Source organism: Somniosus microcephalus, chromosome 3 (genome assembly GCF_052327205.1).
Source record: "Somniosus microcephalus isolate GS21.2 chromosome 3, FLI_Smic_1.0, whole genome shotgun sequence".
Lineage (NCBI taxonomy): Eukaryota > Metazoa > Chordata > Chondrichthyes > Squaliformes > Somniosidae > Somniosus > Somniosus microcephalus.
Genome location: NC_140989.1, coordinates 71,216,175 through 71,230,955, shown reverse-complemented (window position 1 = coordinate 71,230,955; position 14,781 = coordinate 71,216,175). Strand labels below are relative to the sequence as shown.

Genomic DNA, 14,781 nt, shown 5'->3' with positions numbered 1-14,781 from the left:
GCTCATTAGCGACAGAGTGACCTCGAGGTCGACCAATCGTACGTCAGGTTCCTGGCGCGTGCAGCTGGGCCCTCCGACGGTCGAGTGACGGGACGATTGACCAATCCTACGCTTTGGTGACCTGACGGTCGACCAATCAGTGCGTGTGTGGGCGGGCCTTATCGTTCTGAACCGAGGTGAGTAGCCGCCATCTTGCTTCCATTCTTTTTCCTGCTTTCTGCGTCTTTCTTTTCAAATATACATTTCCAGCAAAATAAAATTGCTTTTATTAAATTGTTTTAAAAAAAACTTCATTCATTTGTAAATATTTTCTCTAACCTGAAGATTCTTTTTCCTACCTTTCCCCGTTTTTGTTAGGCCTCAAACCCTGGGCCTTTCTTGCCCAGCCAGGCCCGAGCTAGGTAATTGTCCCACGGCTTCTGCTAAGCTCCTCATCCCCTCCCCCCCCCGTGTCACGTTACCCGGGGCAACGGCGTCAGCCACAAGGGTCACGGTGCGCGCGCAGCAGGAGCAGCTGAGACGCGGCGTCTCTCTCTGTTCCCTGCTCGGCTCGGGCGGGGGGGGGGCGGGGCTCTCGGGAGTGCGGATCTCGGGCGGGGCTTGGTGAGCGGGAAGGGTTACCCCGGCAACCGGGCCCGCCGGCCGTCTCTCACAGCCGCAATCGGCGGTCTTGAAGCCAGCTCGGGAGGGCGGGGCTCCGGAGAGCGGGGGGCCGGTGCTCGGGAGATCGGGCCTCCGGAGTTCGGTGCTTGGTTGGGGGGGGGGGGGGGGGGGTGCGAGCCTCGTGAGATCGGGGGGGGGGGGGCGAGCCTCGGGAGAACGGGGGGGGGGGGGGTGAGCCTCGGGAGATCGGGGGGGGGGGGGCGCGAGCCTCGAGAGATCGGCGGGGGGGGGGCGGCGAGCCTCGGGAGAGGGGGGCCAACCTCGGGAGTTCGGGGGGGGGGGGGGCGAGCCTTGGGAGATCGGGGGGGCGGGGCTCCGGAGATTGGGGAGGCGGGGCTCGGGGGGGTGGGGCTCGGGTGATGGGGGGGGGCGGAGATCAGGGGGCTCGGGGACTCTCTCCCCTCCCCCCTTCCTCTTCCCCTCCTCCCCCCCTTCCCCTCCTCCCCCTCTTCTCCCTCCCCCCTCCCCTTTCCCTCTCCCCCCCTTCTCCCCCCCAGTCGCGCTCTCTCTCTTCCCCCCAGTCGCGCGCGCTCTCTCTCTCTCTCTCTCTCTCTCTCTCTCTTCCAACAACAACATGCCCTCGAAAAAGCCGCCAGGCACTTCAGTTAGTATATTTATATAGATCATCCTTCTATAAATACATTTATTACAGAACATTGAAAAAAACAAAAATAAATGTATTCATAATAGTGCCAACAATCCCCCGCCTGCCCCAGCTGTAAATAACATGAACCATTCTATGGGGCTCTTAAGCACCTGATTGCTAGTTATAACTCCCCCCGACTACTTCACAATTCCCATCCAGACAGATGGTATCCATGGTCAAAGACTCCTTGATGTACATTGCACAATTCCAAGGTGTCACCATGTGGACAGGGCTTCCACGCATGCACAAACCAACTAAGTGACTACCAAGGTTCAGAGACCCTCAGACACATCTTCCAAATGCACAAACTGGCCAGTGTCTTCATTCACACTACAAATTATCAGCTGGTTCCTAATGAGCCAATTCCTAGCAGCTGTGGTGCAACTCGGGCTCTAATACATATCAAATCAGACAGCTGAATCAGTACTCCATGGAAAGTAGGGTCATAAGAAGTGTGGTTATAGTACTGAACTCGCAACTCGAGGCTGTGTTCAAATCCTACCAAAGAAAGTTGTGAAACTGAATTCAATTAAACTAGTAATTTGTGGGCTAGCACCACATAAATTGACCATAGAAGCTGCTACCTTATCAAATGGTTCACTGATGTCGTACAGGGAAGGAATCGTGCCACACCTATCTGATCTGGCCTACTTGTAACACTAGTAAACACTAAATAACAACAGAAAATGCTGGAAAAACTCAGCAGGCCAGGCAACATCCATGGAGAGAAAATAGAGTCAACGTTTCAGGTCTAACCCTTTTTCAAAAGTTTCAAAAAAAGGTTAGACCCGAAACGCTGACTCTATTTTCTCTCCACGGATGTTGCCTGGCCTGCCGAGTTTTTCCAGCATTTTCTGTTGTTATTTCAGATTTCCAGCATCTGCAGTATTTTGCTATCGTACTAGTAAACACTATATAGTCTCACTGCCCCTGAAGTGGCTGAGCAAGCCATTCAGTTATAAAAACAGTCACTAGAAGTAAGACCTGGCGTCATCTTCTCTGGTCAACTAGGGGATGGGTAATAAATGAAGCCTTGCCAGAGTTGTCAATTCCTGATAACACCTCAGCACGACCACAAGCAGGAGGGTGTAATTACAGCATAACAAATTTACATATGCAGCTTCCATTATAAATTTCTGTATCCACATTTATAATGTAAATATATAAAAATAAGGACAGAATATGACTTTAAAATGGTGACTGAATTCATCTACATGCCCGAGGCCAATTATCCCCCCATCCTCCAACCCTGCGTTATTTGAAGACTTCACTTGGTCTTGACTGTGTGCAAAGCCACAGGAGATGAACTAGTTTTAAAGTAACAAAAACAGAAAATGCTGGAAATACTCAGCAGGTCAGGCACAACTCAGTTCTGACGAAGGGTCATCGACCTGAAACATTAACTCTGTTTCTCTCTCCACAGATGCTGCCTGACCTGCTGAGTATTTCCAGCATTTTCTGTTTTTATTTCAGATTTCCAGCGTCCGCAGTACTTTGCTTTTGTTTTAAAGTAACAATATGGTGTTGAAAATAACATGGCTACACTTCAGCATTATAAAAGTAGCATTTAATGTTATATTAGTAGTGTGCATTTCCTATACTGAACCTTAAGGATTACTCCTACAGGGAGATGCTATAGTCTTTTCTCATCCAACTTTTCTTATGACCCTACTTTCCACCAAAGCAATTAAAATTGTGTTTTCATTCTTACCCAGAATTTAACTTCAAATAAAGATTATCTATCTCTCTCTTATTGACAAAAAAAAAATCACAATCCTGATGCATATTCAGTGGCAAAGATCATCATAGTCTATGCTCCTCAAATGAAAACATTAGTTCTATTCCCCAATCGACACGTGATTGTAATGAGAAAATCATTTATTTTTGAGTTTTCAGAATGCTCGGGAACCAGTAACCCTGGTTTCCGGCCTTCGTACATCTTCTTGTTTACTGTCAATAGTGTGTAGAAGTTCCTGAATCTTCTATCAAAGGTCCCGTCCAGAAGAAGCTTCTTAGAAATAATTCCCCACATCTTGAGATGTGACCCATAATTACAATCCCAATAGCATGAAGAAATTTGGGGAAGGGGTTAACTTGCCACCACTTTGAGGTTGCAGACAACATATGTAGATTGTCTGTTTCCTCTACACTGGCTGATGATAATACTACAAGGCCCACAATCTTCACTACTCATGTGGTGGGGTGAGCGAGGCAGACGTGCAATATTGCTTGAAATAAAATCCCTCCCAGATCGTGCGACAGCATTTATTTACAACCAGCACCGGCAATCCAGGCTGGCGGCCAGTGGTCGAGGGCAGCGCGGCCACCGGGCCTTCCCTGCCAAACCAGCCCTTTACAAACTGTGCACACATGTGAAAACAACGCTGCCAGACACCGCTCGGGCTCTGCTCAGCTCGCTGCCCGGAGCCTGGGCACCGCCTACTCACCAGCCGCTGCCTGTACTGCGCAGAGTTTGTTTGTTTGTCGCGCCGAACATCAAAAGGTGTTTTAATGGGCCGCTTATTATTATTGTAATAAACAATTATCAAATATTCGCCTTTAATGAGCTCCGGGCGCCACCATGCCCGGGCCAGGGGAGGACGGGAAAAAGCAACCGTGCACCGGAAGGAGGTCCAAACCATTACGAAACTCAACTCTTTTCACATCGCCCGTTCGACATCACTGTCTGACAGATAAAAAGGTATTTGTATCCTAACTATTACAGTTTTTGTTGTTGTTGCAGCCGATACCTTTCTGCGGGCGCAGTTTATAAAGCGGTCCCCACCTCTGCCCAGATGCCTCAGGCTCGCCCGGTGGCCATGGCAACGCGCTACAACTGAAAGAAGAAAATGGCGACTTTAGCGCTGCTGAAGATGCAGCGGCAGGAGCTGGCCGAGGAATACTTCCGTAGAAACTGGTAGGTACCGTGCCCGAAATTAAACTGAAAGAATGAACTTTGAGAAAGGGCAGAAGAACCACCCTCAGTACTGTTAGGGAATTAGTTATAATTACATCATATTCGCTCCTGGACCGAATAAGCTTCAAAAGTGGAGAAAAACAACATGTAGAAAAGTTGAGCGACGGCTGTCTGTATCTGTAAATATAATGGAAGAGTCCGGCTGTAGTAGAGGCTCACTGGTGTAGTTGGAACTTAAAAAAAAAGGTTTTTCGATTGTAAATGTTTTGATAAGAATAATCCAAAACATACCTTTTGATGCCGGGTATCATCCCTTTGAATGTTGCACATAATGGGTATTCCTGTGTTAAATATGGATCTGGAGTGGCAGAATCGAGTCTTTCCAGGATATCAACATCCCAGAATATGAAAAAGTTAGAGCATTGGGCTGATCTGATCATAAATGATAAATTTAAGTTCCAGTTCTAGCAGCTCATACTGCTGCCTGCTAGACATAGATTTTATTAGAATAGTAAAATAAAAAAAGAAAGACTTGCATTTATATAGCACCTTTGACGACCTCACAGCATCCCAAAGTGCTTTACTGCCAATGAAGTACGTTTGAAGTGTAGTCAGTATATTGAAATATAGGAAACACGGCAGCCAACATGCGCGCGGCAAACTCCCACAAACAGCAATGTGATAATGACCACATAATCTATTTTAGTGATGTTGATAGAGGAATAAGAACATAAGAAATAGGAGCAGGTGTAGGCCATACGGCCCCTCGAGCCTGCTCTGCGATTCAATGAGATCATGGCTGATCATCGACCTCAACTCCACTTTCCCGCTTGATCTCCATATCCCTTGATTCCCCTAGAGTCCAAAAATCTATCTATCTCAGCTTTGAATATACTCAAAGACTCAGCATCCACGGCCCTCTGGGGCAGAGAATTACAAAGATTCACTACCCTCAGAATGAAGAAATTCTTCCTCATCTCAGTCTTTAATGGCCTGCCCCTTATCCTGAGACTATACCCACTACTTCTAAACACTACAGCTAAGGGAAACAACCTCTCATCATCTACCCTGTCAATCCCCTTCAGAATCTTGTATGTTTCAATGAGATCACCTCTCATTCTTCTAAACTCCAGAGAATATAGGCCCATTCTACACAATCTCTCATCATAGGACAGCCCTCTCATCCCAGGAATCAATCTAGTGAACCTTCATTGCACTGCCTCCAAGACAAGTATATCCTTCCTTAGATAAGGAGACCAAAACTGTGCATAGTACTCCAGGTGTGGCCACACCAAGGCCCTGAACAATTGTAGCAATACTTCCTTACTCTTCTACTCCAATCCCCTTGCAAGGCCAACATGCCATTTGCCTTCCTTATTGCTTGCTGTACCTGCATACTAGCTTTCTGTGTTTCTTGCACAAGCACACCCAAATCTCTCTGAACACCAACATTTAAAAGTTTCTCACCATTTAAAAAATTCTGTTTTTCTATTCTTCCTACCAAAGTGAATAACCTCACATTTCCCTACATTACACTCCATCTGCTACCTTACTGCCCACTCACTTAGTCTGCCTGTATCCCTTTGCAGACTCTTTGGCCGGAATTTTGCTGGCGCTCAGGGGGCGGGTTTGAAGGCAGGATCTCTGGCAAAACCGCAAAGATTGACCGGGCAGGAAACCCGCTGTCAACCCGCCTCCAATCAATTTTCCCAAGTGTCGGGTCCCCGATTTGCGCATGGACCCAGCACCTAGCGGCAGGAAGAGGATTATAGCCACTTAAGTGCCTGTTAAAGGCAGTTAACGGGCTCTTTTTCAATTTTGACACTTCTACTTCAGGCTTCCTGACGTCCGGACACCACGCCAGGTAAGTGTGGTGTGTTGTGAGACTGCTGTAATGTTTCTGCATTGATGACAGCTGCAGAAGTGGTGTGAAGGATCCAGTGGTGCACTGGTGAGTTTCAGAGGTAAGAAAATGTTGGAAAATTCATTTTTAATGTATTTAGACTTTTCTGTAAGTAACAAGTTTTGAATTGTATGTCTAGTCCCACCTCATTGGGAGAACCTCTCTCACCAGTGACAGATCTCTTCTGTAACCTCACCTGCAGCTGCCATCTGTTCTAGCCTAAGGAGGGAGTCACTCGAGAGCCTGGGTGCAAGAGCTTATCTTTGTACAGTGATTGTCAGTGTTTGCAACACCTCAATGCTGTCAGAAAGTGAGAAATCAGCTGTCACAAAAACATTGTGCGTGGTCCCTTTAAGAAAACCGGCAGCTGACGCATCATCAAATGACGTCATCTGACCGGCTTCGTCTTAATTGGCTGGCAAGCCCACGGGACGAGCTTAACAAGGCCAATGGACATATGATCATGTCTGTGGGCCAGATGTAGTTGGGGGCGGGACTGGAACCCAGAAGCCACCTGACCTGCTCCCAAGCCACATCGATCGAGAAAACCACGGCCTTTGTGTTCTCCTCACAGCTTACTGTCCCACTTAGCTTTGTATCGTCAGCAAATTTGGATACTTTATACTCAGTTCCTTCATCTAGGTCATTGATATAGATTGTAAATAGCTGAGGCCCCAGTACTGATCCTTGTGGCACCCCACTAGTTGTAGCCTGCCAACCTGAAAAAGACCAGTTTATCCCTACTCTCTGTTTTCTGTCTGTTAACCAATCCTCTATCCATGCTATTATATTACCCCCACCCCCAGGAGCCTGTAAATATTGGCCAGCACACCGGGGATAACTCCCCTGCTCTTCTTCAAAATAGTGCTATGGGATCTTTTACATCCATCTGAGAGAGCAGACAGTGCCTCAGTTTAACGTCTCATCCGAAAGATGGTACCTCCAACAGTGCAGCCCTCCCTCAGTACTGCACTAGAGTATCAGCCTAGATTTTTGTGCTCAGGTTGCTGGAATGGGACTTAGACCCACAACCTTCTGACTCTGAGGCGAGGGTGCTACCCACTGAGCCACGGATAACACCTTAATTAGTATCTTAATTAAGAAGTATCCAATCTGGTGAATTACCACCCCATCCGTCTACTCTCAATCATCAGCAGTGTGCTGGAAGGTGTCAACAACAGTGCTATCAAGCGGCACTTACTCACCAATAACCTGCTCACTGATGCCCAGCTTGGGTTCCGCCAAGACCACTTGGCTCCTGACCTCATTACATCCTTGGTCCAAACATGGACAAAGGAACTGAATTCCAGAGGTGAGGTGAGAGTGACTGCCCTTGACATCAAGGCAGCATTTGACCGAGTGTGGAATCAAGGAGCCCTAGAAAAATTGATATCAATGGGAATCGGGGAGAAAACCCTCCACTGGCTGGAGTCATACCTAGCACAAAGGAAGATGGTTGAGGTGGTTGAAGGTCAATCCTCACAGCCCCAGGACATCGCTGCAGGAGTTCCTCAGGGCAGTGTCCTAGGCCCAACCATCTTCAGCTGCTTCATTAATGACCTTCCCTCCAACATAAGGTCAGAAATGGGGATGTTCGCTGATAACTGTACAGTGTTAAGTGCCATTCACAACTCCTCAGATAATGAAGCAGTCCATGCCCGCATGCAACTAGATCTGGACGACGTTCAGGCTTGGGCTGATAAGTGGCAGGTAACATTTGCACCACACAAGTGCCAGGCAATGACAATCGCCAACAAGTATGAGTCTAACCACCACCCCTTGACATTCAACGGCATTACCATTGCCGAATCCTCCACCATCTATATCCTGAAGGGTCACCATTGACCAGAAACTTAACTGGACCAGCCACATAAATACTATGGCAACAAGAGCAGGTTAGAGGCTAGGTATTCTGTGGTGAGTGTCTCACCTCCTGACTCCCCAAAGCCTTTCCCCCATCTACAAGGTGCAAGTAAGTAGTGTGATGGAATACTCTCCACTTGCCTGGATGAGTGCAGCTACAACAACACTCAAGAAGCTTGACACCATCCGGGACAAAGCACCCCGCTTGATTGGCACCCCATCCACCACCTTAAACATTCACTCCCTCCACCACCGGCGTACCGTGGCTGCAGAGTGTACCATTTACAAGATGCACTGCAGGAACTCGCCAAGGCTTCTTCGGCAGCACCTCCCAAACCCGTGACCTCTTCCACCTAGAAGGACAAGGGCAGCAGGTGCATGGGAAGACCACCACCTCTAAGTTCCCCTCCAAGTCACACACAGACCTGACTTGGAAGTATATCGCCGTTCTTCCATCGTCGCTGGGTCAAAATCCTGGAACTCCCTCCCTAGCAGCACTGGGAGTACCTTCACCACACGGACTGCAGCGGTTCAAGAAGGCAGCTCACCACCACCTTCTCAAGGGCAAGTAGGGATTGGCAATAAATGCTGGCCTTGCCAGTGACGCCAACATCCCACAAACAAGTAAAAAAAAAAAATCAGTTCTTTTTATTTCCTGGTTTGCTGTCTGTGAGAATTCTTCAATGTAATTGGCTGCTTCGACAACTTGATGACATCATTGCTGCTGTACGCTGATGATCCACTTTTGACAGTGCTACAATCAAATTAAGGTCGAGAAAGCTAAAGTTTTCACCACAGAGATCGTGAGATCTTTGTGGGCAGTTTTCTTTGAGGTCAGCGACGATTGGCGTTGCTTCACTGCTGACTGCAAATTCCGGGCCTAATTAATCCATTATTGATCTAAAGGACAAGAAAAATCAACTTATACTTACTGTATTATTGTAACAAAGTTTCAAAGTTTTCTTTATTCTGCTAAGCTTTGAAAGTAAATGTTCATACTTACTGTATTCACATCTGATATCTTTGATCTCTCTTCCTTAACTGTGATCTCACGCCCTTTATTTGCAGTCCTGCTTCCGTCAATCAAAACATTTTAGTCTCCATCTTTCTCAAATGGTGATAGAAGCTTTGCTGTCTTACACAGTTGAACCTGTAAAGCCTTAGAATTGAGCTTCATTACATTCACTCACGTGCACTTCCTAAAGAGGTTGTTGGATAATGATCAGGCATATAAACCCTGGCTGAAGCCAGAGCACTGAGGCCATTTGTAGCATTCCTACTTCTACCCCAGCTGAGAACAGTCACCTCAACAAGATGGACAGTAAGCTTGTAACCTTCCCTATCTGTATGACTCAGCCAATCACTGCCTTAACCAGCTGAGCACAACAAGCTGGGAACGTCCCAGATTCTAATTTTTCTGAACAAAATTACTGCAGATGGGGAAATCTGAAACAAAAACAGAAAGTGATGGAAACATTCAGCAGGTCAGGCAGTTTCTGTGGCGAGAACAAATAGGTTAACAATTTGAGTGAGTCAGCTTATCATCAGAATTGAATCGTGATGAAGAGTTTGCACACTTGAAAATGCTATCCTGTTTTTTCTCTCAACAGATTGTGCCTGGTCTGTTGAATGTTTTCAACATTTTTTGTTTTTGTTACTTTTTCTAATTCACTTAATCTGCTTATTGGCTAATACTATTGGAGAGCTTTCTTCTACTTTAACTGTCTTGCAAGTGCATCTTTGAGAAAATTTCAGGTAAGAGATATTGACCCAGATTTAAATTTTCAGTAGAAATAGTGTGGGTGGTAGGTAGGGCGATCAGACCTCCTGCCCGATGTTATCAGCAAGAGGTTTAAACCATTTTTATGGTTGGATCTCATTTGAATCAGTGATAATTGGCAGCTTGTCGATTTGGTAGGCGGGATTTCCAACACCTATTTAAAGCGTGCTTGCACCTCTTAAAGCAAGGTGTCATTGAATTCTTATTAAAATTATTCCCCTGATTATGCAATTTGGGGTGTGTGTGTCCCATGTTAGAGCTCCAAGGTTTAGTGACGCTGCAGTAGATATTTTGGTGGAGCAGATGAGGGCCCAGAAATAGGTCCTCTTCCTCTCTGATGGCAGGAGGGTGCTCAGGCAAACACTGTAGCAGGCTTGGAGGGAGGTGACAGAGAACACCATCCCCAGGACATTGGTTCAGAGCCACAAGAAGTTCAACGACCTTACCCGGAAGTAAGGATGCCAGTGATGTCTTGCTATCTTTAATTTACAAGAGGCCTTGCCACAGCACTCCCTGCATGCCAAATACTTCCCTCCCCTGCTCCACATGCTTCTCACCTTCAATCACATTTCACACTGGAGCCACTTTTTTGCACATTACCATCTTCCTATGCTGCTCCCAATGTACTGCTTTTCCAACAACATCTTGTATTTATATAGTGCATTTAACATAATAAAACGACCCAAGGCGCTTCACAGGAGTATTAAAAGATTTAAAACATTTGGAACGAGCTACATAAGGAGAAATTAAGGCAGGTGACCAAAAGCTTGGTCAAAGAGGTAGGTTTTAAGGAGCGTCTTAAAGGAGGAAAGAGAGGTAGCGAGCTGGAGAGGTTTAGGCAGGGAATTCCAGAGCTTAGGCTTAGGCAACAGAAGGCACGGCCACCAATGGTTGAGCGATTATAATCCGGGACGCTCAAGAGGGCAAAATTAGAGGAGCACAGATATCTCGGTGGTGGAGGGGCGGGGGGGGTGGTTGTGGGGCTGAAGGAGATTACAGAGATAGGGAGGGGTGAGGCCATGGAGGGATTTGAAAACCAGGGTGAGAATTTTGAAATCGAGGCATTGCTTAACAAGGAGGCGATGTTTAACAGGGAGCCAATGTAGGTCAGCGAGCTCAGGGGTGATGGGTGAACGGGACTTGGTGCGAGTTAGGACACGGGCAGCCGAGTTTTGGATGACCTCAAGTTTACGTAGGGTAGAATGTGGGAGGCCAGCCAGGAGTGCTTTGGAATAGTCAAGCCTAGAGGTAACAAAGGCATGGATGAGGGTTTCAGCAGCGGATGAGCTGAGGCGAGGGTGGAGACGGGCGATGTTACAGGGGTGGAAATAGGCGGTCTTTCCTTCTCAGCATGCACAATATATGAAGCTACCTCACATGCACAATCCTTTATAAGAACTACACACTAAAGCACTCCAGCTCTCTCTGCAGAACAAACTGGCACACAACAGCCGGGTGAGGACCACCACTGGGGGAGCGGCAGCCTCCCTTCAAACCCTCACCCAGATGGAGGAGGAAGCTCTGCTGATTGTTGTCGCAGGCAGCATGAGGAGCATCAAAATTCTGCCCTTTTACATGATTAAAGGTGCAGCTGAGTGCACTTACTAAATCTAAAACCCATCTGCATTGTGCTTAAAAATATGGTTAGCTTTAAATATAGTTGTGTTCTTAGTTGTTATGAGAGGTTTTTTAAACAAACTTGTCTCTTAACTTTTTATAAGAAAGCAGTTTGGTTCTTTCAGTCTGCTCTAACGTAACCAAATAAAATATTCAGGATTACAGAAGAAAACCGACTAAGAGAACATTATGCTGCTGTGAAAATCCAGAGCTGTTTCAGAGGGTTTAAGGTTCGAGCACACATCAGGTACAGTCAATATATTTAAATCTATACATATGTCAACAATCTTGCATCTATGCACATTGACTGTATACAAAACCTTGCATCCTGTTGTCAAGTTTTTGTCACACTTTTGTGTCAACTTATTTCTATTATAAATTTCCATAGCCACCTTTATAATAGAGACTGCCCATGTAAACTTGTTACATTGTATTTACACCCTTCTACCAGTGGTTATGTTGTAGCACCTCAGTTTTGTCTCTCCCAGCTGCAGAGAAACTCCTATGCTCCGAACAACTCTACTTCCATAAGTTTTGCTATTTAGCTATAAATAATAATATAAAAACAAAGTATTACCCTGTACATAAAAATAAGGACAGAATATATGACTTTAAAATCGGGACTGAATTACATCTGCACAGTCTGGTTCAATTATCCACCGGATTCTAGCTCCTCTTCACCTGAAGATTACACTTGGTCTTGACTACCTGTGTGCAATGCGATGGGAGATTGACTAGTAATATATTAACGATCTTGCATCTGCATGCACTTCCTGTCTACAAAATCTTACTACTTATGTTTTTGTCATATTTATGTCAACATTTATAAATTACTATATCAACATTTATAATGAACAATGTCTACGTAAACTATGTAAATACTGTAATGACATCCTCCCACCAGTTGTATTGCTATAATATTTTTGTATGCCCCAGCTCCTCGGCCTTTTCTGCAGAGAAACTCCTTTATATTCCAAACTACTCTAGTTTTCTCCTTTCCACATTACCATTTTGCTATTTAACAATATAAATAATATTTATAAAATCGAAGCATTATATAAAAGTAAAGACAGAATATATGACTTTAAAAATATTTATGTCTGTATCTTGACCATGAAACCCACCTCCTGCTCCCTCGACCGTATTCCCACCAAACTGCTGACCACCCAACTTCCATTTCTGGCTCCCATGTTAGCTGATACTGTTAATGGTTTTCCTCAAGTACTGTTATCCTCTCCCTCAAATGTGCCGTCATCACCCCTCCTCAAAACCCAACCCCTGATCCCTCCGTCCTTGCAAACTACTGCCCCATCTTCAACTTCCCTTTCCTCTCCTAAGTCCTTGAACACGTCGCCTTCCAAATCCGTGCTCAATCTTTCCCGCAATTCCTTGTTTGAAAGCCTCCAATCTGGTTTCTGCCCTTGCCACAGTATTGAAACGGCTCTCATCAAAGTCACAAAGGACATCCTTTGTTACTGTGACAAAGGTAAACTATCCCTCCTCGTCCTCCTTGACTTGTCCGCAGCCTTTGACACAGTTGACCACTCCATCCTTCTCCAATGCCTCTCCACTGTCGTCCAGCTGGGTGGGACTGCACTCGCCTGGTTCCATTCTTATCTATCTAATCGTAACCAGAGAATCACCTGCAACGGCTTCTCTTCCCACTCCTGCATCATTACCTCTGGTGTCCCCCAAGGATCTATCCTTGGCCCCCTCCTATTTCTCATCTACATGTTGCCCCTTGGCGACATCATCCGAAAACACAGCGTCAGTTTCCACATGTACGCTGACAACACCTAGCTCTACTTCACTACCTCTTCTCTCGACCCCTCCACGGTGTCTAAATTGTCAGACTGGTTGTCCGACATCCAGTTCTGGATGAGCAGAAGTTTTCTCCAATTAAATATTGGGAAGAACGAAGCCATTGTTTCGGACCCAGCCACAAACACCGTTCCCTAGCCACTGACTCCATCCCTCTCCCTAACCTCTGTCTGAGGCTGAACCACACTGTTCGCAATCTTTGTGTCATATTTGACCCTGATATAGGCTTCCGACCACATATCCATGGCATAACTAAGACCGCCTACTTCCACCTCCGTAACATCGCCTGTCTCCGCCCTTTCATCCGCTGTTAAAACCCTCATCCGTGCCTTTGTTACCTCTAGATTTGACTATTCCAACGGACCCCTGGCTGGCCTCCCACATTCCACCCTACATAAACTTGAGGTCACCCAAAACTCGGTGCGAGTTGGGAAGCGGGCTGCCACATCCTGTTTGCCCATCTCCCCTGTGCTCGCTGACCTACATTGGCTACCAGTTAAGCAGCACCTCCATTTCAAAATTCTCATCCTTGTTTTCAAATCCCTTTATGGCCTCACTCCTCCCTATCTCCTTCAGCCCCACAACCCCCCCCCCGAGATACCTGCGCTCCTCTAATTCTGCCCTTTTGAGCATCCCTGATTTATAATCGCTCAACCTTTGGTGGCCGTGCCTTCTGTTGCCTCGGCCCTATACGCTGGAATTCCCTGCCTAAACCTCTCCACCTCGCTACCTCTCGTTCCTCCTTTAAGACGCTCCTTAAAACCTACCTCTTTCACCAAGCTTTTGGCCATTGAGTCATAGAGTTATACAGCACAGAAAGAGGCCCTTCAGCCCATCGTGTCCGCGCCGGCCATCAAGCCCTATCCTAATCCCATTTTCCAGCACTTGGTCTGTAGCCTCGTATGCTATGGCGTTTCAAGTGCTCATCTAAATGCTTCTTGAATGTTGTGAGGGTTCCTGCCTCTACCACCCTTTCAGGCAGTGAGTTCCAGATTCCAACCACCCTCTGGGTGAAAAAGTTTTTCCTCAAATCCTCTCTAAACCTCCTGCCCCTTACCTTGAAACTATGCCCCCTGATTATTGACCCCTCGAAGGGGAAAAGTTCCTTTCTATCTATCCTATCTATGCCCCTCATAATTTTGTACATCTCAATCAGGTCCCCCCTCAGCCTTCTCTGATCTAAGGAAAACAACCCCAGCCTGTCCAGTCTTTCTTCATAGCTGAAGCGCTCCAGCCCAGGTAACATCCTGGTGAATCTCCTCTGCACCCTCTCCAATGCAATCACATCCTTCCTATAGTGTGGCGACCAGAACTGCACACAGTATTCCAGCTGTGGCCTAACCAGCGTTTTGTACAGCTCCATCATAACCTCCCTGCTCTTATATTCTATGCCTCGGCTAATGAAGGCAAGTATCCCATATGCTTTTTTAACCACCTTATCTACCTGTCCTGCTGCCTTCAGGGATCTATGTACATGCACACCAAGGTGCCTCTGATCCTCTGTCCTTCCTAGGGTCCTACCATTCATTGTGTATCCCCTTGCCTTGTTAGTCCTCCCAAAATGCATCACC

General features: G+C 46.5%; 2 protein-coding genes across 17 annotated transcripts in view; one reads left to right on the top strand and one right to left on the bottom strand.

Annotated features, from left to right (window-relative positions):
- gpatch2 (G patch domain containing 2) overlaps positions 1-4,146 on the bottom strand; it is a 342,724-nt gene extending 338,578 nt beyond the window's left edge. For 4 of the 5 annotated variants that reach the window (XM_085981060.1, XM_085981063.1, XM_085981067.1 and 1 more), the window contains exon 1: positions 3,757-4,055. The gene's annotated coding sequence lies outside the window, so the exon portion shown is untranslated. The other variant, XM_085981062.1, reaches the window with a different exon arrangement.
- spata17 (spermatogenesis associated 17) overlaps positions 4,137-14,781 on the top strand; it is a 548,756-nt gene continuing 538,111 nt past the window's right edge. For 4 of the 12 annotated variants that reach the window (XM_085981083.1, XM_085981092.1, XM_085981075.1 and 1 more), the window contains exons 1-2: positions 4,137-4,226; positions 11,547-11,636. In XM_085981083.1, the coding sequence (XP_085837209.1) occupies positions 4,159-4,226; positions 11,547-11,636 (158 nt within the window). In that variant the 5' untranslated portion in view covers positions 4,137-4,158. Of the gene's footprint in view, positions 4,227-11,545; positions 11,637-14,781 lie in introns of those variants that run through there. The other 8 variants (XM_085981099.1, XM_085981101.1, XM_085981086.1 and 5 more) reach the window with 3 other exon arrangements.